The sequence below is a fragment of the Pundamilia nyererei genome, unplaced genomic scaffold (assembly GCF_000239375.1).
Source record: "Pundamilia nyererei isolate P.nyererei 1_Seehausen unplaced genomic scaffold, PunNye1.0 scaffold00206, whole genome shotgun sequence".
In the NCBI taxonomy this organism is placed as follows: Eukaryota; Metazoa; Chordata; class Actinopteri; order Cichliformes; family Cichlidae; genus Pundamilia; species Pundamilia nyererei.
In genome coordinates, this window is record NW_005187607.1 from 625,803 (window position 1) to 648,773 (window position 22,971).

Below are 22,971 nucleotides of genomic sequence, written 5' to 3' on the forward strand. Positions count from 1 at the left end.
CTATATTATAATATTATGAATTGGTACTGCCTCATAGGCATATGTTTTTTGTTCCTCATTATTATACCTATATCATATATATGTAAGATAATACTTTGTTATTACTTTGATATTAAGCTGGTAATAACTTGCTATTTCCATATTAATGACATGTTTCCACCATTAGTACATGACTGTTACCACATTTTTCCATATTATTATTAGTAGAAAGCACAACCAAGATATGTTTAGCTGATGTTTGCTGTGTTTAATTATAAAATCTCACAGTTTACTATATCAAGATTAAATTAAATAACAAAATTCATTGTTAGTCTACAGCAGAATAATCAGGTTTATTAAATAAAGGGCTTACGTGCCCAGCAGTTAGTTTATATCCCTACATACACAATTCTAATATCACTGTTTCTGCCAAATAATTTTTGAGCGTGCTTTCTTTTAATTATATCTTTTAGACAAACTGTTGCTAATATATCTGCAATTCTTTCATTTTGTGTTTCAGACCCATAGTCACACAATTTCACACCACCCAACCAAGTTATACAGGCAAACAGAGTTTCCATCAGCTGCAGTCTAGACACTAGAGACTGCATTCTATCACCAGTCCTGATATGGTGCTATGTTTAACAATGATGCTGCAGGTGCAATCACCTAAATCTTATTATGTGTCTGAATTTGGAAATAGTTAATTCAATCATGCAGTCCTTCCAAGTAGCCAAGCTGTGCATTGTACTATTTCGATAGTAAGAACCAAATGTAAGTTGTGCACACCAGAGTTAGAATGTCTTCCTATACCTGTATAAGAAACATCACCCAAAACTGCCATCTGAGGTCAAAAGCAGGTGAAAGAATGCTCTGAATGTCATAGTCCTCTCATGCTTTTAGTACTGGCTTTCTATTGCCTTGTGTTTCCCTCACTCCCTTTCCTTTTTTCTGTCCCTCTGTTTGTGTATGTCTTGTCTCCCTGTGAATCCCTGGAGGCGTGACTCTCCACCGAGACAGATGATACACGTGTGTCATTATTCAATCAACCACCTACAGTATATATATATTTGTCATCCACCCCTTGCCAGACTGTCAAATAAATTACTGCAGTAGATGGCATTCAGGCTCCTTGTTGAAACTCTAGTTAACTAATTACACGTTGTCTTTGTTCTCCCAACCTCCAGTTTGTGCCAACCAGCAACCAGTTAACCCCGATCTTTTACAATCTATCCTCGGCTTTGACTCTGCCCGCCACTCTCCATCTGAAACTCCAGCATCAGCTACCAACCACCTCCAGTTACACACCCTGCCTGCCACTATCCACCGTCTCCTCCAGCGTCAGCCTCCTGTAGTCAATCCACTCTACTGTTCTAGGATCCACCTCTGCAGATAAAACAAACCTGAGAATTAAACTGAGTATTTTGCATTTGCGTCAACTAGTGTTTCGTCTAAAACCTTAACACTAAATGTTTTTCTATTTCATAAATGTTTCACACACATATCTTAAAGTCCTGCTGTACTGACTCTTATAATGCAATCCTCACCTGTGCAGTAAACAGCCTAACTACCTCCCTCACATTTCACTTTGCTAAGGTCTTGTGCTCCCTGGATGCGCGTGTTTGTGTGTCAGGGTAAGCATTGTGCAATAGCAGGCAGCCAGCTGTCAACAGGGTGGAGTTAAAAGGCCTGGGGGATTTGAACACTCCCGTCCTGCCAAGCTCACTGTCTGCCAGGACAATGGGATGTTTCCCTCTCTTCCACCATCCCTCTCTCCCCACCGTTGCTAAAATCTCAGCAGACAGGAAAGCTCCTCCTACTGCTCCTCCACTTCTGTCAGCGTGTGTCCATTCTCTCCCTTTATCTCTCTCTGCCTCTATCGGCCATTATCTCACCTTCTCTATTCTCTCCATCGAGGAGAATCCACCCACCTCCCCTCCTGCAGAGCAACCCCACTGCCATCAATCAACTCCTATTCTAAGGGGAGATTGGTATCACCACCTCCTTCCTTTCTCTCTTCACTGTCTACTCCATCCAGCCTTTACACTTTTCCCTCTCCTTTATCTTCCCCTCCTGTTCTATCTTCTCTTTCTTCCTCTCTAACGTTGTCTTCCTCTAAGGCCCTCGGTCTTTAATCTCTATTGTCTTCAACGTCAAGCAAACAGTTTATGTTTTGGCCTACACGCCCCTGATTAAAATGCATTATGTGAGTAAACACAGCTCACAGATTGTAAAAGTAGATGTGGTACACCAGCCTACTCCTCTTAGGTTGCAAGTTTGTCACTCCCACACAAGGCCCTTTTACGCTGTGTTTGTACTTGGAGTGGAAATACTGTTAAAAACAAATTAACAACAGTTGACAAACCATTGAACAAGGCACTAAATTACAACGTTGTATACTGAGGAAGGTGTCTAGTTGTCTTTAGTAAGTGTAGTAGTAAAGATTTAACAATATGCTTTTTTGTTTTCGAGCAAATCAAACTTACCTTGTCAATGTAGTCAATAAATGCTGTAAATACAAATATGCCACCGGAGTCATTTGTTCAGATCTTGGAGTTTAAGAAGCTAGAGCTCATCACTTGTTTGATTAGCTCATGCTTTTAGGACTTGGAAAGTGTCGGTAACTGCAGGTAAGATAAGTTTTCAAGTAGTTGTCAGACAAATAAAAGACCCCAGACTGAAATGCTTTCAGGTTTAAATGTATATATTGAATCATCTGGGCCTAAAATTTGACAAAAAAACATCAAAGGAAGAGCTGAAGCCTTTTTGAGGATTTCCCCTGCAAATATTGCATCCTGCAGGACAATCTAAACTAACAGCATCTCCACAATGACTCGGCTTTGTCTTTCTGTAAAAGACAAATACACTCTTCCACCCTGGAGAGCTCTCAGACATGGCCCCCGTCTATCTCAGTGACAGCTAAATGGCTTTTTAATTAAAGGAGAATTAGTCCGGTTAAACTGTAATTTAATGCAAATATGAAGTCGTAATGACAGTCAGTGAATCATCAATGAAGACGAGGCAGCTGAACAAAAGCCATGTAATTCATCCAGAGACTCTCTAATGTTCCGTTTCACACCAGATAAGTCCTAAAGACGAGACTGGATTTACGGCCACAGCAAATTCTCTGGGAACACTGGAGTAATCCACCAGCTCTATAGACAAAGTAATAACTTACCAGACTGTCTGGCACAGACAAGTATAGAAATATTTAATGTGAATGTACAATGAATTGATTCAAGTTTAATCAGACAAAATGATAACATGACTATTTCTCTCTCTCTATTTATGATGATGGTGATTACAGCTGTCAGTTCTCCCATAAGTCTGATCACATCAAAAAGGTTGACTAACATCACTGCAGTTATACATGCGGCTATTATGTCTAATGACTCATGTCCAACGTAGGAGGTAATGCCTTTAGCCAGCTTGCTTTTGCACATCTTCAGCATGTTTTCAGCAGCTCACAATTGTGAAAAGTTTAATTTTTTAGTCATCTTATTATACTATATGAAATGAATCCATGCTATAGTGTTAACACAATTCCAGCAACATGCAAAAGATCCTGGGTTTGATTCTGGACAAGCTACAAACCCAGTAGTGTTAGCCACAAGTCTGGGAGGGTTGTATCAGAAAGGGCATCAATGCCAAATCAAACACAATACCTTAAAATACCTCTTTCTTCTTCTTCTTCTTCTTTTTTTTTAAAATTTACCATACAAAAGCTCTGTCTGCGTGTTTATTTCTTTATCCAAGAACTCCCACTACACCGTCAGAACTTGAGCAACTAAACATGGCACACAGGTACAGCCAAAGGTTCTTATCTGTAACAGAAATTATGATGTCAGCATGTTTCCTAGCACCCACCTGACAATGGACTAAAATGAACCTTTATGAACTTACAGCATAACATAAATCATTATGTTATTTTTATTTCACAAAATTAATATCTCATTTATATTCAGAAAGGATTAATTATATAAAACTTGGATTATGCATAATATATTATGATGCCATCATACTGCCTGGTAATCACCTAGCAACAAGCTCAAATTACCTGTACCTTTCTACCGAGAGTTTATGCCCCTACCACACAATATGAAAGCAACCAATCATTTTAATTTTATAACAATAACAACTAATTTATGCCCAAAAAAGCTGAACCATGCGTGCCTGGCAACCTCCTAGCAATGGGAGGAAATTACTCTTTTTACCAGTTTTTCAAATTAAGTATACTGTATGAACGTCAAACACTGCTGTAGCATTATGTATATACTAGTCATTGTAACATTACCCTGCCATTATCAGATTGTCTATAAACCAGGCTGCCCTTCATGATGTAGTTTGTGCACCTGCACACATCCAAATTTCTCTGGTCACATCTTTTAGATAGTGGATTGATTTTCATCACACCCACCTTTCTAGATGAATGACTAAAATGTGTTGTGCAGTAAAGTGAGCTCAAGTCTTTAACGTTATCATTGGTCTGTTAATAAATTCACTGGAATGCATTTTATATTTTCATTTCTAACTCATAAACATTTGTGCCATCTGCCTGTGAAGTTAAAGACGGAAGGTGTTAATCTGATTGTCAAAGCACACGGTGTGACGATCGTGCTTAAAACCCTTTTTTTTTCTGGTGTACTCACGTGTACAAGCCATAGTTGGAGGATCTTTCTCAGCCCTGAAGAAGCCTTTCTCACAGCGGCAGATAGCAGATGCTTCTCCATAGCTGAAACTATGCGGAGGGCACTTTGAACATTTAATGTTTCCAGCATATGCCTTGTAGAAGCCTGGACGACATGCTGAGGATGACAGACACACAATGTGGCAGTCTGTAAGTGCACAGCCAGACCTTCATATAGACGTACAGGTAGAAATATTTCATGCAAACATCACATAGCTCGATAATATTATGCAAAGAAAGAGGCCCTGAAGGGAGACAGTTTATGCTGCAATCCATCAGAAATTCGGACTTTAAATAGATTCATGAAACTCATGTTTTCTATTTAAACAGTGAAACAGGGAGACCATCTGCTTTGGGTTTAGGAATATTTACTCAAAGTATTAAAAAGTATGATTTTTTATTTTCCACAAAAACAAAGATAGAAAGAAACATTGAAATAACACAAAAATTCCCACGTTTTTGTTTCCTTTTCGGAATAACAAAAATGGATTAAAACCGAGGGTATTGATTATCAAAACATAATACCAACTTTAGTTTTATTTAATTCATTTAATTCCCAATAAATAATTCAAGCTTAGGGAAAGGTGATGAAACAAAAGCTCTTCGAGGGGAAAATAGTCAGTTGTATCACCTGTCACACAACTCACAGCTGTTTAGTTTTGAATTTCCAATGGCTTCAATCAAAACACAGAAATGTCTTGAAGCTAGAAAGGAACCACAGTTGTACTAAAACCAATAAATGTGTGATAGCTGTGCAAAAACTTTTCTGAATATTTAGCCACCAAAAACACATGGAAACAACAGAATACAACAACTGTTAATATTTTTTGTTAAGCACTGGCTTAATTTGTGAAGACAGAACACAAGAGAGCAGTTTATCTCTGCAGTTTTAACATCTGGTGTCTTTGGTGAATTAGGGTCTTGCAAAATTGTCCTATTTTATTTCAAACCACAATCTCTTCTTAAACTTAAGTGCATCTGTTAAAACATGAATAAATGTACACACACACAAGTGAAAATGAACAAACTACATCTATTGACAGGTCAGCTCTGTCTTCTGGTTTCACGTGGATCAAGAAGCTCAGTCCACAGGGTCAAAGTCCAGCGCCTGAGTCACATCCATCACAGCCTTCTCCCTATATGGGCTTTGTTGGTCTTTATTCTAACTCATCTGACTTTCTAAGGCTTTTCTGAAACACATAAGGATTTTTTTTCCATTGCCAAATAAATACTGTTCCTTATATCACAGCAGACTAAGCAGTACAAAGAACAAAGAAGCAAATCTACTGATAAATCTTTTACTCCATTTAACGTTGCCTTGAACAATTTTCAAAAGATTATGACGATTATAAGAAATCATGTCCAATAGGTCTTTTTTGACAGAAGGCATTTTGACATGCCACTGTTACAGGGTTTAAATAGTGTGATTACTGAATACCTGAATTCCATTTGGCTGTTTCCTTTTGACTTATTGTTAATGCTGACTCACTTTGACATTGTCAGGGCTTACTCAGAACTTTCAATAGAAAAGAGCCATAACTAAGTCGGCAGTGAAATTAGTGTTTTTTCCTACCATGACAGTTCAAAATGTCTGATGCAGTGAAAAAGAAATATTTAGAATATCATAAACAGCAACTGAGCAGATGAAATGTGTGTTAATATTTTATAAGCCATTTATTTACACCAACAAGTAAAAACTTTTTTAAAATGCAACATAGAACCGCACACTAGAGATATGTAAAAAACCCCAAAAACAAACAAACTCCTCCCAAAGCAAAGCTTTATTGTGAGCCAAGGAGTCATTCACAGGAGGTCAGTGAGTGTGCCAAACATTCCAGGTATGAGGGAGGTAAAAAACACAAAAAACAGGCAAGAAGTGACACATGAGGAAACTAATGAAAAAACATCCAAACAAGAGGTACAGGAATGACTTGAAAGCTTAACTGCTGTGAGTAAAAAGCCAATCTGTTAAGGAACAAAGAGAAGCAGGGGGGGTGTACATACTCACAGTGATGATTGATTGGATGATTGAACTCAGGTGAGAATAATCGGAGCGGAGCACGTAATCACAGGGGTGGGAAATGAACCAAAGTCTGTCAGGAAAACTCAACGGAGTGAAACGAACAGAGGTCTTTCCAAAATAAAATTACATTGTTTTGCATTATATTAAGCTATTCTGGAAGCACTTAGAGTTAATTAAGCTACTTGCTGAAATTTTGTAGATATGCTTGTAAAATTCAGGGAAAGACTTGAAGGATATAAATAAAATACGGCTTGCATTTAGGGGCGGAGTAGTTTGGTATGTATGTATGGATTAATAAAAAAAGGAACATATCTGTTAGATCAGACATGTGCTGTGCAGACATGGCTTAAAGCAGCGATTTGCTATACCAACTATACAGTTGTTGTTGTAAAACGAGTCTGCTCTAGTTATAATCCAGCACCAACTGCTGGACTTATTCCAGAAGCTCAAGAAAATTCTCATTTTCATGCTACAGGAGCGAGAAAACGGAATCTTTCATTTTCAAAAAACATTTTCTAAAATAAATTGAAGGATTTGAAACCACCAGCACAGGTTAGATTGATAGTAAAGACCTTAAGTCTAAATAAATGTAGTAGTAAAAATTAAACAATACAGTTACTTCCCTTCTTTAATATTTAAAATCACAGGCAACTAGCTGAAATAGAAAGGCTTATGAGAGTCTTAGCCCTAAGGGATTCACTAAAGCTTTCTTTTAATAGTAGTATTTCCAATCTTCAAAGCACTTCCATGTCAAAGAAACACACAAACTCTTGTCTGGAGAGACTTCCATTGCTGCTAGTTTTCACATTGATTTAACAAGGTAACATAACGTGAGCCATTTGAAAAGATTCACCTTGAAGCACTGAGAGCCTCTGTGTCTCTCCATTGCTGCTTGTGATAAATGGAGCTGTAGGGAGGGCAAGGAAATGCCCGAAACCACAACTGTGCTGATCAAATGGGGACAATTAGGACAGAGACAAAGAGGTTAACACGCACACAGGGAACACAGCGCACACTGCCAGGGCTAATAGTAATGTTTTTAGAGTAGTCTCATTTTTGTTCAATGAAGGAGTATTTTTTTAAATCGAATTTATCCTTCCTTTCATTTGAAACATTTTCTTTTTTTATTCATCATCATTCCTCCTAGAGAATAAGAACAAAAGGTTTACATTTAGTTTAAAGCTGTTTTAGTCGAGCTATTCAAACTTTTATTCGTCTTCAAAACTCTATTTAATGTTGACTCACACACACACACACACACACACACACACACACACACACACACACACACACACACACACACACGTATGCAGCAAATAAACACACAGAAGCTATCTGTATGAATATGATAAGTGGCATCCCCTATGGCATACCAAGGCTGCCTTTATCATTAACCTCTGATACTGACATGTCCTTGAGTCAAAAACCGTCAGTCAACTGCCCCACCCTGCAAGACCCCGCTTTAGACTCTGTCAACCTAATGACGCCTCTCTATGACCTTCGCTGAACTGAGGCGATGTTCCTTTTCGAACCCCGCAGTTTCCTGCTGCAGTATGACCAGCCAGGCTCTTTGCCAAGGCCACAGTGGCACTGTACAGGGGTTGACCATGTGTCACTCGAGGATGGACATGCCCGGTGGCCAGGACGTAAGCATTCATGTGTTGGGATGAACACACACAAACACATGCAACAGCTGAAGTGGCAGGAGCAGCATGTCGAAGTCAACTGGACAGCTGGTCAAATGTGAAAAACATGTGAACATTTTGGCCGGAGAAAGAAAAGCTGCATTATGTCCAGTGCCACTGCTGATCCATCCGTCAAGGACGCCCATTTCCACTTTATATAAAAGCATGAAAGTGTATATGTGATAGCACCAGTGCAGTAAACAGTAAACCTCTCATACTGCCCTCATGACATGCAACACACAGATTTGAAAAAAAAAAAAGGCTTTTGACATAGTCAGTACTTTAGACTGCTGAATTTCTGGTAACTAGGTAGGAGAACTAAGACAAAATAGCAGCAGGGGAAGTAGACAGCCGAGCAAGACTGAGTGTGCATGAGTGTAATGTTTCTGTGTGCGTTACTACAATGAATCCCTTTTACAAATGTTTCATAGGTTGTATAAATTCCACTATTTCACACTGAAAAAAAGAATAAAAGTCTGGGTATTACTTTCTGGGAAGCACAACTAACTGTACTAACAAATGCACGTGCACATCTGTGAATAACAGGCGCATATTACACAGTAAGAATGCAATTATATGTTTTGATAATGATACAGGTGATTTATAGCAATATTGTTGTCGCTACCATTTCAAATATTAAAAGTACAGTTAAAAATCAGTACAAAATAAATTAACATAGATTTTCAAAACTCATTTCTAAAGAATAAAGTTACGTTTAGACTATCAATGCGTCTCCTATAATCATAATAACCCGACCTCCTGTCTAAAGTGTCTCAGGAGAGAACATAATGAAAATTTATATCTGCTCATTACATTGCGGTAAAATAGGGGTTTCATATAAGTTATTGATATTTGCTAAAACAGTGTCCAATACTTGTGTATGTATGGATCTGAATGTTGTGTATTGCAAATACTGTGATATAAGCCCATGTTAAATACATAAACTATATATTTGAAATCTCAGAGAAAGCACATTCAGATCTAGCAAACGAGAAACTTAGCAGACATTACACAAGTTTACTATTTTCCTACCTTAACACACATGCTTGTTGAGCTGACTTTGTTTTCTGTCATAAAAATGTAAGTCCATGTCCTACCCATCTCAATACATGTCCATCTTTCAGACCCAGTGGAGTGGATTTCCCAATCTTGTAAAATATGTAATTATACATGTCATGCCTTATATCTATGAATTATGTTTTACTTTTAATGTCTTATTAAGCTGATGCTTAAGCAGGAAATCTTCACCCAAAATACTTCAGAAGAAAAAAACCAAACGTGTTAAGATTTTCTTCCATTTGACCAAACAGTACACTTCATAAGCAAGTAAATTATAGCTGAGCGAGGGGGGGAGTGGTTGCGAGAATAGGATGCTGCTGACCGACTGCCCTTTGGGTCTCCAAACTAATTCTAGACCTTCAGCCCAAGGTTAATGAGATCTGGAAGCCATCCACAACATCTTCATGCCCAAGGCTCAGAGCTCCAAATCTGGGCCCTGAGACACAGAGGCAGTAGATTGTTCCGTAAGTTCACTGGACCTCAGCAACACCAGAGCAACTGGCAGGCAGATCATATTTGAAGAGGAGGCCTGTCTGTCTGCATCTGCCTGGCTGTCTCTCTTTACTGCTGGGATGTCTGCTCAGCATGCTTCTTTCATTAGTTAGAAAAACACATTTTCTAAGTAGTTTGTATTTTTTAAAGTAGTTGGAAATGTATTTATTGTTTATTGAGATACCTAAAATACTCCTGAACAAGACAAGTTCTGATAGATGGCTTATTTAACATGAGAACAGCCCTGTACAGTACTCCTGAATTACATCAGTGAGCATGGGCACGTAAAACATATAGGGCCGTCCCAAGGCCAAGCTTTGGACCATTTACTCTTACCCAAGTGTTTTTATTGTGTGATCCTAAACATACCTTTCACATAATTCACCTGCTATAGGCACAAACGTTTCTTGTCCTTATAGCACATTTGATAGCTTAAGATGTTGTAGAAAGAGTTTCAGAAAAGAAATGATTTTTAGAAAAAAATGGCAGTGAATTACAAACAAATAAATGAAAAGTAAATAAAACCATGTATTTCATCAGACCTTGAAATTCAGAGTATAGATTTGTACACTGCTACTTGTTTAATACTTGTGTCCACAACCGTTCTCCTTTAATTAAACATCAATATGAACCCTATAGCTGTCTGGACAAATGGAACACTGCCTGCATAGTCACTTGTCTTCATTTCATTTAAAAAAAGGAAACAATGCAGTAGTTGTTCAATGAGCAGTAAGATCTGAATTCTGTAAAAAAAGAAGACCTTACTTTTGGAGCTGTTACACATTCAGTCATTTGGACATTTCGATTATTTGGAAAGGAAACAACTCTTATGCCAAATCATTAAAGTCATTCATTAAATTATGATTTCTGTAGTCGAACCTTGTAGTGAAACCTGTACTCAGTGGATCTAGTTCCTCATGTGTTTCTTAAATGAATAAAAGCAACAAATAAAAAGTAATCAAGTAAGTTTTTGGACATGGAGTGACTTTGTAATAACAAGGATCTCAAAATTTGCTGTACTTATTTAATTATTATCAATAATTGTAGTTAAAATTTATTGTATACGTGTAAAAGTGGGCTATAGTTAAATGGAAAGAGTCTGCCTTTGCCTAGCTCATATGAAGGCCGGCATCTAACTACACCCAACTGCCACACTAAAGAAAAATGCTATTTATGCAAGTTTTCATGTACATTTTATCTATTTGTTAATAGAAATAGGCTATGCAATATTGTTTTAGCAGGCTATATGTAGCGTTCACTCAGTTATGCTGAATTCATCAAATTTCATTTTATTTTAGGTGAAAATAATATTTATACTTAAAGTCTGCATGTGGTAATATTTAGTTGAAGATCTTAGGACAATTTGAGTGCTGCAACACTAAAGTCAGGTTTAGAGGAACTCAGTGAGTCTTTGCAGTGCACAGCCGATGGTGGTGGGTTCCTCTCCCGATGATCAGCGAAGAAGAACAATTCCAAGAGGAGCACAATTCTGCAGCATTTACTTGCAGAACCACATCAACAAATGTTGCAGAATAGTTCAGCTCTTGAAATCAAAGGCAGTGTGGTGAGGAGGCGATGCAAAGGATGAAAGATCATTGCAGAGATGATGGCGTTAAGTGAGATGCAGCTCATAACTTATTGCATATGAGGGCAAAAAATGGAAGAAGAGCTCTATTGTCAGTTTCATCCCATAAAAAAATATTACTCCCCTCAGTGTTTCTTCTGCCAAAACTATGGAACAATAATAATAATATAAAAAAAGCCGTATTGCTTATTCTCTGCGCTGACAGAGTATGCATTTTGTCCACACATATCTACACTAGTGGAACAGTAGTGCCTGCTTCCCATTTTCCTTCTTCATACCAAATCATATTCCACTCCATCGGGAGAAAATTACAGTCATGCAATATGATAGTCATGCTCACTTCCAAACAAAACAAAAATGCCTGCCAGTAATACTGAGTTATATAGAGATGATACAGTACCATGATACAAGACTTCATGTCTGTGGGTGAGCATACTCCAGCTTCTGTTCTCACAGTACTTCTAGTTTTAACACAATATGTAACGCCTACTAACACTGCAGATGACGAAAAGTCACACCTCCTAAAAAAGCAGCAGCAGTGGCACTCTGAAACCCACGTCTAATTGTTTCACAAGTAATCAAGAACAACACTCTCAAACACTATAATATGAAAAGCCCTCTTCTCAGTTTCAGTCTGTCTCTCTTATTCATCAGACTTACTCACTCTCTTCATTAGCTGAAGCAGAGAGTGTCATGATTTGTAGTTGAGGACTAGCAGGCCTCTCAAACACACCTTCGTTTAAGTGCTGAGAAAACAGCACTTGATTATACTCTGTTTCGGACACAGACAGCTGGAGACACCATGGCGCAGTAATAATATGTTAAACTTCTCTGAAATCTGATGACTGGGGTGTTGATGTGTTTTAATGTAAAGTCTCCATGGCAGACGTCTGTGTGGACTGTCTGATGACTAAGGCCTTAATAAAGGAACAAAGAAAGCCTCTTAATCTAAAGGTATTTTGCATACATAAAATGTAAAAGTCCTTCTTTCTTCAATAATCATGATCATTAGTTATTATTGTCATCAATAGGTTGGCAGCTGCAACACTCAGACCAGGTACTAAAAATATGTGTAAGGATATAGTATGCATTTGTCAAGTACACGTGATCTGAGTTTATATTTCTATCTATTTATGTGACATTTCAACATAGTGCTCAAATTATGATGACCTGTTTGCAAAATGCCATTTCAGCCAATTCTCGTTTTTAGGCCAGCTGCTGTCACTGCTTCTTCTTTTTTTTTGTTGCAATGAGGCAAAGGCCGGTTGTCAGTCATTCTCCACCCACCCACACAAAAAGCATCATTCAGTATTCTTTCATGTATTCTCTATAACGAGTGAATGTCACATTTTGCACATATATGGGCTTTAATTTATTACAAAATATAGAGATAGTTTCCTTATTAAATATCAGGTAATAAAGGCAACAAGACAGAAAAAAAGCAATACAGTTAGCAGGAATAATTGCACCATGTTATCCCTTTCTCTGACAGCACACAGGTAGATACAAATATACTGGCAGATATTAGAAACTCTATCAACGATTTGAATCAGCAAGACTTATTTCATACAAAGTTCTTTACCCCACACTTCATTGCAAGTGCTTCTAATGCATCCAAGCTACCAAAAGGCAAGATGCAGGTACACTGAGAAACAGACAGTCATTCAGATTCACAACTGTGGGCAATTTAGAATCACCAATTAATCGAAGCCCACTAATTGCATGTTTTTGGACTGTGGGAGGAAGCTTAAACCACCATGCCACCGTGGTGCTAAACTCTTATTAAGTCATAATGTACCCTTTATCAACATCCAGCTGAGTAAAATGCATTGCTGAAGTGCATTTCTAAGATGGATAAAGGCTAGAATGAAACACTTAGAGATGGAGAAAAGCTAATTATCAAACACAAAAAGGCAAGGGAGTAACAGCCAGACGGTGCTGGATGGACTCATTCTGGGCTTCCTATTCCTTATATATCTGTGATGTTATCAGTGACACTGATCTTTTTATGAACTTTACAGAGGTCAGCCTCACTGATCCCTTTATAGCAATGTTTATAGCAGCACAGACAGCACAGAGTGTTGCGCCAAATGAACTAACAGAGTAGTAAAGCTTTCAAAAGACATCCGTTAACGCTGAGTGAGAGCAGGGCTTCTCTCTAAATCGTATCTTAGAGGCAAAATGCTGACTGGAAGAGGCTTTGGGGTGAACCGTTAGGGCCTTGTTTTTACAACATTAATTGGACAACCGAGACACTGCTGTGACTTGTAGTGACACATCGGTGACTTGTATTAGAATATCTCTAATGCATGATCACAGCAGTAAGTCTTCTACTGGGCTTTTTGTCCTCCCAGTGGGTGTACACCACTGAGGGCACAACAAGTGCTCAACAAGTATGAGATGTTTAAGGTTTACAATGGGATTTCTTTTTGATGGGTCTGCGATATTCTTGCTCTCTGTAAAATGAAAAGTCCTATTTGCCAGGCCTGAAATTCTCTTTGACAAGAATAAAATGTGAGTTTGTTAGCAGATTTATGTGACATGCTATTATTATTCCCAGAAGAGCTGTAAACTTTTATTACTGGCCAACAGACTTACAGCATTATGATATTTAGAGGACACAAATAAAAAACAAAAAAACCCCAAAACCTGTATTTGTGTCCCTGCTTATTTTTCAGTAAAAGTATTCAATAACCTTATTATGATACAGTGCAAAACTCTGATTTCTTTATATTCTGCTCCCAGGTATCCAGTATTATTTAAACGCGATCTTAATCAATAGTTCTAAAGTTAACTTTAACTTAGTCTTTTGTCTACACATAACAGGGAATTTAACAAGTAACCAATTTCTTGTGCTATGTGTAATATGTCTGAAGGTCATTTCCTTAAGAAATAGGAAAAACATCCAACACAAGACCTGAAAGACACTAGACTGGAAATCAGTTGTAAAAAACTTTTTTTTTCAAATGATCATCAATAACTACAGAGGCAATCAGGAGAGAAGCACAACAGTGACGGTGTACACGCAAACCCATAAAACACTGTAGAGGTTCTGTCATGGTTTTGGGGCTGCATTTCAGCCAGAAGTGGGGTTTTATCAAAACTGATGGAATCGTGAAAGCAGAAAAGTACCATCAGACTTAATACCATCTGGAAAGTATGTGATTGGCAGCAGCTTCATTTTTCAGCATGACAATGATCCTAAACACACTGCCAATGCAGTAAAAGCATACTTGGATAGAAAAACACACAATGGAACATCATCAGTCATCTACTGGCCGCTCCAAAGCCCAGACCTCAACATTATTGAAGCAGTGTGGGATCATCTTGACAAAGAACGGAACAAAAGGCAGCCAGTAAAAAATAAAAGTGGACATAGCAAATAATGACTTTCAGGCTTTTTAAACTTGTACAATTGTTTTCACCTTATATAATAAACCCGTTTATATCTGCGTGTTTCAATAAACTGGTGCATCTATTTACCAACATATAAAAAAAAAACGAGGGGCGCCTTAAGAATTATAAATGTACAATACTGTAGTTAACATTCACATATGATTGAGAAGGTTTTGCATTATAAAACTTTTGAACCACATAATCAATTAAATCATCCACAGGAAGAATTAGAATAAGTACGACCATGCTGACCTAGAGGAAAAAAACAGCAGACAGCAGATCATAGTTGTTCAGTTAACTGATAGTCAACTGAACAACATTAATATTTGATTAACAAAAGTTGATTATTTTTGCCTACAAAACAAAGAAACGGTCTTGCATTTTGGAAATATTTACAGGTACTTCCTCTAACGCCCTCATTTTCATACCACTGTTTTCACTCTTAATTCCTGTAATTTCATAAAAGAAGAGAGAATGAGTGTCACGTGAGTACGCGTGGAGGTCTAATGAATTTATTATAAGGTGTTATGAAGATTAGCATGACTTAGCCCCAAACTTCCTCGCTCCCTTCCTTCCGCATGATTGATGCTGATTGTGGCTTTAACACGCTGTTAAATCGACAGCAAATCCTCTTTAGCAGAGGTCGCATTAGCATAAAGGCCTTCTTGTGGAAAATAAACAACAGCAATGTCTTCTCAAAAACAGCACAAACAAAAGAGGGAGATAATGACATGGCAGTCCTTTAGTAACATCAACAACAACATAATGGAGCTGGAGCGAAATTAAAATGGATCAGTCAATTTAAATGCCTTTGGGGTTACTCTCCCTCTCTCCTCCTATCGCTTTTAGCTTTCCTTTAAAAACCTCACTCTAATAGCCACAGGATCCATTGTGTGTGCACAGGATATTTTACATGTACTGTGTAATATAAACATATGCACACTTGCACTTTTTCTCTCTCTGTGATGGAGCTTTTGAGCTGTTTTATGGACATGTGGCACTTAAAGAGAAGCTGCTGTTGACAGAATTTTTTTCTTAACAAACTAAGAAAAAAGAATATAACAAGAAAAACATCCTTTTAAGTTTTTGTCCAGATACTTAAATGTTAGTGACATAACAGAAAGCAGGTGTTGGCAGAAGGTTTTATAATTCTAAAACAGCTGCACTGATGTCGCCACATGCAGCGTAGACAGTCTTGCTATGGGTTCATTTGTAATGATGAACAAAATTTACATTCTCCAAAATGACTCTCGCATTGCCGAAACAAAAAGAGAAGTGGGGGAAAAAGCATTGTCTGTCTAACAATTATCTCTGGTAGAGGAATTTTTTTCTTTGGCATCCTGGCGTGGGAAGACTTGGATTTAGTCGTGGAAATTAATGTTTGAGAACTCAGAGAAGTATTTCAGGTTTTATGCAAAGCCGCAGTTACAGTTCATAACAATTATGGTAATGTGTCTATGAGACTGTGAGACATATTTTCAAAAGTTACTATTTTGGCTGAGTGTACAACTTTAGACTGACATGCATAAGCAGCAACTTGTAACACTATGTTAGGAGTTAGGGCCAATGAACAGCCCAGTGGTACGCTTATTCTCTAGCTATGCAGCAGGCTTTAAAGAGGGTAAACACAATGCCAATATGCACAAACCTGCAAACAAAAAACAGTAATAAAGCACTTGGCGTTATACTAGAACTGCTCCCTGAAAGTCACGTGGAGCATCAATCCAAGAGCCTCAGTTCAACAAGGTTTTGAGATTCAAGATTCACAGTGTTTATTGTCATGTGTCACAAGAAAAAAAAGACATTTCTCTGTGCAATGAAATTCTTTCTTTGCTGTCCACCCACAGATGCCGATTAATATATACAATAGAAACAGAACAGATAAATACAAATAGTACAAATAAATAAATGAAGACAGAAAAGAAGACAAAATATTGAAGTGTGAAACAGAGATGAGTGCAAAAGGGCTATAGCTTAATATGCTGGCTTAATATGCAGGGTGACCTGATGTGCAAAACAATTATTATTACTGTTCAAAAATAGGTCAGCTGTTCAAGAGTCTGATGGCAGTGGGGAAGAAGGAGTCTAGCATGTGTTAATCCAAAAAACAACATATGTCATTTAACTGATGAGAGCCGCTGAAATCTGAGGTGCAGTTAAACGTTTTGATCTAAACTTCCCCCTTAAAAAGCCCTGGTTACTAACTAAACTGTGTTTTAACATGCAGACATTTCATTTTAACAGCTGTCTTAATGTTGTGTCTAACGGCATTTAAAAAAAGGAAAAAAAGGCACAGTTTATTCAGCGTTAGTCTCTCTCTCTTTCTTTCTTGCTCTCGCTTTTGTACTTCAGCTCATTGTAAAGATGGTTCAAATAATAAATATTATTAGCTAATGCACCATATAGCATGTTTTACTTTAAGAACCTCAAAGAAGTTTATATTCAGTCTCTACAAGAAGTGTGACTTAACAAGCAAGGTGAACTGCAAATTGGGGATTTCATTTCTTCAGTTGTATTGTACGTGCATTTACAAGCTGAAAACTGAACTAAAAGAAACTGATTTGAATACAAATACATGTGTGCTTAATTCAACAAATTTATGTGGTAAAATAAGGATACATATTTGCTTTGTAGTCAACTGTTGAATACAATTCTACAACATTCTCGTTTGTTGGAAGCTCTGCTTTCAACAGTTAAAACGACTGAAGCAGTTGGATTGGATTCAAGTACAAGGTAATCATGTCTTTTATGCTATGTGCATTAAATATAACACATGATAACTATTAGAATTGTCTTTCTTTAGAAGGAACTATTTAAGTGTGAGAGATCATAAAAAAGACCAACCACTACTGTACTTAACAGGTTTGTAATGATGGGGAAGCAGTAGCAAACACTACTTTAACCAAAATGTACGGTAGCTTTTGCAAGTAGTGTTGGTGCTACAAAGTAACATATCAGTGTAACCAAATTACGTTAGCTCAGTAATGTAGCACATTTACTAATCACTATGGATAGGATACAAACCTATTATTTTATTGCATGGATGGACATGGCCAAGTTGATAAAGTGCAACTGTGTCCAGTTTTGAAGCAGCTGAATTTTCCTGCTAACATAAGACTAACTCTGCAGAAGCATCTGAAGCCTGAGGTTTGTATTGTTAACTCGTAATTATATGACAACACATTTCAAGCAATGTTGCAGAGTAACGCAAAAGTAATCTAATGTTTGGTATAATGAACTGCTTTCTTCAGAAAGTAAATAAGAAATGTAATGAAGTAAACCAACAAAACAAACTATGGTCTTGCTTTGCTTCATGGTTGAAATGCTTCAGTACACTCTAAGCCTTTCTAGTCCAGTAGGAGTTTTTAACTTCAGAGGACTCGCTTGGCAAAGGACAAAAAGCACTCCAAGTGCAGTCATCTGGGATGACAGAGTGTGCCTTCATGGGACTAGCGGGATGCATTTGCCAGTAATTAGGGAAGAATGAGCACAATTGGGGCACCAGCTTCTTTTGTTAATGATCTGAGGACAGCACACTCTCCCCACATACTGGCTGAAATTTACAAACACACACTTTAAAACTCACTTATGTCACCAAAATTGTTTAACTTTGTCACAGATTGGATAGTTTAGCTGGTAGTAAGAACCAGTTTCACTAAGTAACATTTTAAGGAAGTATGTGTGTGTGTGTGTGTTACTCCCCCTGCTGCACAGTATCACCTTCCTTGCACTCAAGATAAACAGCATGCAGTACATTGCGTGTTCTATGAAAGACAAAGATATGAACAGGTATAAATAGATTTTTTAAATATTAAAAAATATCAAAGTTAAAATGTGAATGTGTGCTTAGCTCAAAAGATGTTTAGGGCTTTCAGCCTTGGTCTCGACTTTTATGCTACATGGCAGATTTGGGGATCATTCCACTTTTCCTCTAACTGCCTCCCATCTGCAGTAAATGAGGGAATGCAAGCTCAGAAAATAGGGGGCCTGCATGCAAAACAGTCAGAAATAAATATGTGATTGAACAGCTTTGGGCACATGCTTGTAGTGAGGGTTTGTTTTCTGACAGATTAAAAAAAGCAAATGTATCCTGTCTTGTGAAGACCTTTAGCAAAATTGATCCACGATTTATCCAGAAAGTCCTGTTTCTTTGAAGTAGAGTTATATAAGGGAGACCAGAGTTCCTTCAAATTGTCCTATTCTTAACAGCGTCAGTGGATTCATATTTTTGCCCTGGAAGTAAAGACCTGCCTAAAAATCAATATCAATTTAAACCCATTTTCTGAATATTTCTACCATTTTCATTTGTACTCAAACAGTTCTTTTAGATGGGGAACACAAGTTATAGTGTACTATCCCCAGTAATATTATATGATTTATAACCTTACATGCTTCAGAGTGTGCTTGTCTTTGTCAATTTATGTTTGGTTTAGAAATGTTTCATGTTGACAGCCGAACATGTTTTAAGGCTCAGTTAACTTTCATACAATGAAACATGAAATGGCTGTTGAACTCTAACTCCCTTGTGCTGAGTTTAATTTTCAAATGATTAACACCATACCCTGGTGAGTCTTCTGAGACTGAGAGTGCTGATGGCTGTGTTACATACTCTGGTTAGAGTATGTAACACGATGTACTACCTGGTGTCTTTCTGCTGAGCTTTCCGGGATCATGCACAGCTATTAGTCTGAGCAGGGTGAGCAGGGTTACATTGAAGATTAGATCGCATTAGATTAAACTAGGTTTTTGTATATTTCACTCCAGCTATTATAACATTATGGGAATATTTAAAAGATACCTCAAAATGTTCAATTTTTCTTAATAGTTGTTAATTCTGTCGTGTTATCTGCCTTTTAAGAATATCACTACATTGTAATAAATGTATACAGTTTGTGTCAATGTAAAATGAAAATGATTTTTTATTGATGTTTTCAATATTTTTAAACCTTAAATTAAATTAAATCATTCACATTTACAGAAATCCCCATAAAAAAGCAGTTAAAAAACAGATAATGTACTTTTTTTTAGTGTTCCACGTGGACGTCCCTTTAAAAGTCATCCCTCGTGATGGACATCCTCTGACCTAACCTTGGTATGAGTTGTGTCTTAATTACTGCAACAATACTAAGTCCAATATCTAAATGGTATTAGAGAATTCGCTATAAATATTCCTCTAAATACTGCAAGTGGTAAAAAAAAAAAGAAGTTACCTGTGGGCAGCACAGTACTTGTGCCATTGTGTAATGATAACCCATCAGTCGTCTGCACTGTTTCACGGCTGTGTTATTTATTTGTTCTAGTGCTTCTTATCACTGTGTGCCATGTCTATATGTTAATGCAAACTACAGCAAAAGGCTTTGTGGTCAGACCTACATTTTGTGTTTATCTAATGCAATGCCAACATGGGAGAGAAAGATAATATAAAATATACGAATTTAAGTTGTTATTTAATGTTTTTGTTCTGTTTATGTTTTTTCTTAAACTGTGCGTGCTTTCCTAATCAATCTCATGTAAATATATAGCTCTTGAAGGACTGCAACTCTAAACCAGTTTTACTGTAACTTTAATAAAACCCAAGCTTCCTTGTTTGGATGTGTCGTGTTTTGATAAACATCCAGTACTGTCTCTCTATCCAATACAAGTGGAATAGCAGCTGGTCTGTCATGCAAAGGCTCAAAAAAAGCAGCAGAAGCATGCCTTTAACTACTTTGATCTGGCGCAGTGTGATGGCATGTAGTGCTGGCAGGCAACAACTCATCATAACTAAAGCAACTTTTACACCAAAGCTTGTTTGTGCCTTGTAAAATCCCTGCCATACATAAATTAGAAAATCAAAGCAAAACTGATATGCAGCCCAGGATGGTCAGCCTTATGGTACATTGAATAGTCTCTCTGTGTTTTGCTTGTTACCATGATAGACTCACCATGTATTCGCTGTGCTGGAAGGAGATCACAAAAAAATATAGTTGTACTCGGTTTTCTGTATGTTGCAAATTACAGATCAAACCCTGTGCCTATCCTGTCTTGTCGGTAATGATAATAATGGCATTAATGCTGATAATAATAAACCATGTAACATGGTATCAGAGGTCACCCACAGTCACTGGATGATACTTCACTTTAATTAAAAACTCTCATTTATGGACATACAATCCCAACTGCAAACACTCCTACACACACACACTTCAACAAATGAACTGGGAGTATATCCTTTTCAGATTCCCCAGGTTCCATATTCCTGATCTATAGAGTGTAATAGTGTTTAATAAGGCTGACATTATGCTGGGATAATCCCACTCTCTCATGCAGCGACACATACCCAATTCCATTTCCACCGCCTCAGCTGTTTTCTCTCTGCTCCAAAAGCTCATTTCTAGAAAAGAAGGCTGGGGCAGAAAACCAGGCCTCAAATATCAATTACCACTGATGGTGTAGACGGAAAAAACGCTGATGGATGCTACATTTCCTCAAATCCTGTGCTATTCTTTTCATTTGAGTTAATATGTTTTTTTTTTTATTAAAGACCAATAACAGCATATGATGAGGAAAAATTAATACCGACTGTCCCAATATGAGGCATAGCAGTGGGAAAAATGCAGCTGCTTCAAAAGTGCATAGACTTGAGTGTCTGTGTGAGTGTGTGTGTTTAAAAATATTATACTCAGACTAACACATACAGGTAAGAGTCGGGTCAGATTATTAGTAACAAAACAAAGTTTCACTTAACTTAGGTGAGCTGTTACTTTCCTGCATCTAATAAATATACCAGCACTTCAAAGTGGTGCAATAAGAAGTGCTGACATATTAAATTGTAGAAAGGCCACAGAATGTGTAATGAACTGGGTAAAAACATACATATTTATTATTTGTTATTAACATTACAAAACGTTCTATAAACATTTTACAAAATACTTACTGCAACGAAAAAAGAAAAAGAAAAAGAAAGATTTTATTTTCACATCCTGTGTATTTACACAAAACATGAAAAAATTTGACCCCTTTTTTAATTATAGACCATTGATATTGTTTATTTATTCAGTGGACTCAAACTAGGGTCATGAAAAAGCAAAAGATACCTGGACTTTTCCAGGTAATAATTATGACTATTTTCAGGAATTAACCCATACATTCTCTTCCACTTATCCTTATCAAGGTCGCCAGGGGGGTCCAAGAGGCAGGGTATACCCCGGACAGGTTGCCAGTCTGTCGCAGGAAAATCCAACCCTGCTAACTGTTTACAGTTAACATTGTGCTGTCTAGCATACTGCAATACTGAACAATACACTGACACATCACAGATTTCCACTTACTATGCAGATCTGCCTATCACTTATGATGTCTAACTCTCCAAAGACAAGTGAATGTAGAATGCCTATACAGTTGTATATATAGAAATTGGCTAACAGACAGTTGATTTGAAATAGCCTCAAATGTGTCTTATTCATTCTTACTTTTTTCTCATTGTTGACAGTCGCCTTTAAAATGTTATAATTGAATAACATTTTTAAATATAATTGTAAAAAAATATCAGGGCCAGGCCACCCAGGGACCAGAACCAACCAATTTCCAGTGTTCTTAGCTCGGACCAGTGACCTGTCAGTCAGCTGGTATTACATGCACAACAGGAGTAAAATGACACAGGCAAATTGTCATGTGCACACTCCCAGCCACATGCTTACATGTTGTCAGCATGGAGGCTCCTCACTGTAGGTAAAAACCGCAGAGAGAGCACTATGAAAATATTCATATCAACAAACTTATTAGACAGGTAAACCGTCCTCAATCAGCTGAATGTGGACAGTTTAATGAAGCTAACAAAAGCAAAAGAGCTAAAGGCAAAGCTATCTAGAGTTCAGAGCAAAGAATGGATCCAACCCCCTTAGATCAAAGCAAAGGCTCAAAGGAATCATGAGAGGAGTGAAAAAGAGAAAAGAGTTGATGTCATGTCCATCCATCCATCCATCTTCATCCGCTTTATCCGAGGCCGGGTCGCGGGGGGCAGCAGCCTAAGCAAAGAGGCCCAGACCTCCCTCTCCCCAGCCACCTCCTCCAGCTTATCCGGGGG

General features: G+C 37.6%; 1 protein-coding gene across 1 annotated transcript in view; it reads right to left on the reverse strand.

Moving 5' to 3' along the window:
* LOC102207363 (eph receptor A6) overlaps positions 1-22,971 on the reverse strand; it is a 173,936-nt gene that overhangs the window by 83,181 nt on the left and 67,784 nt on the right. Inside the window, exon 4 of the mRNA XM_005747850.1 lies at positions 4,629-4,784. Coding sequence (XP_005747907.1) covers positions 4,629-4,784 — 156 coding nt within the window. The remainder of the gene's footprint in view (positions 1-4,628; positions 4,785-22,971) is intronic.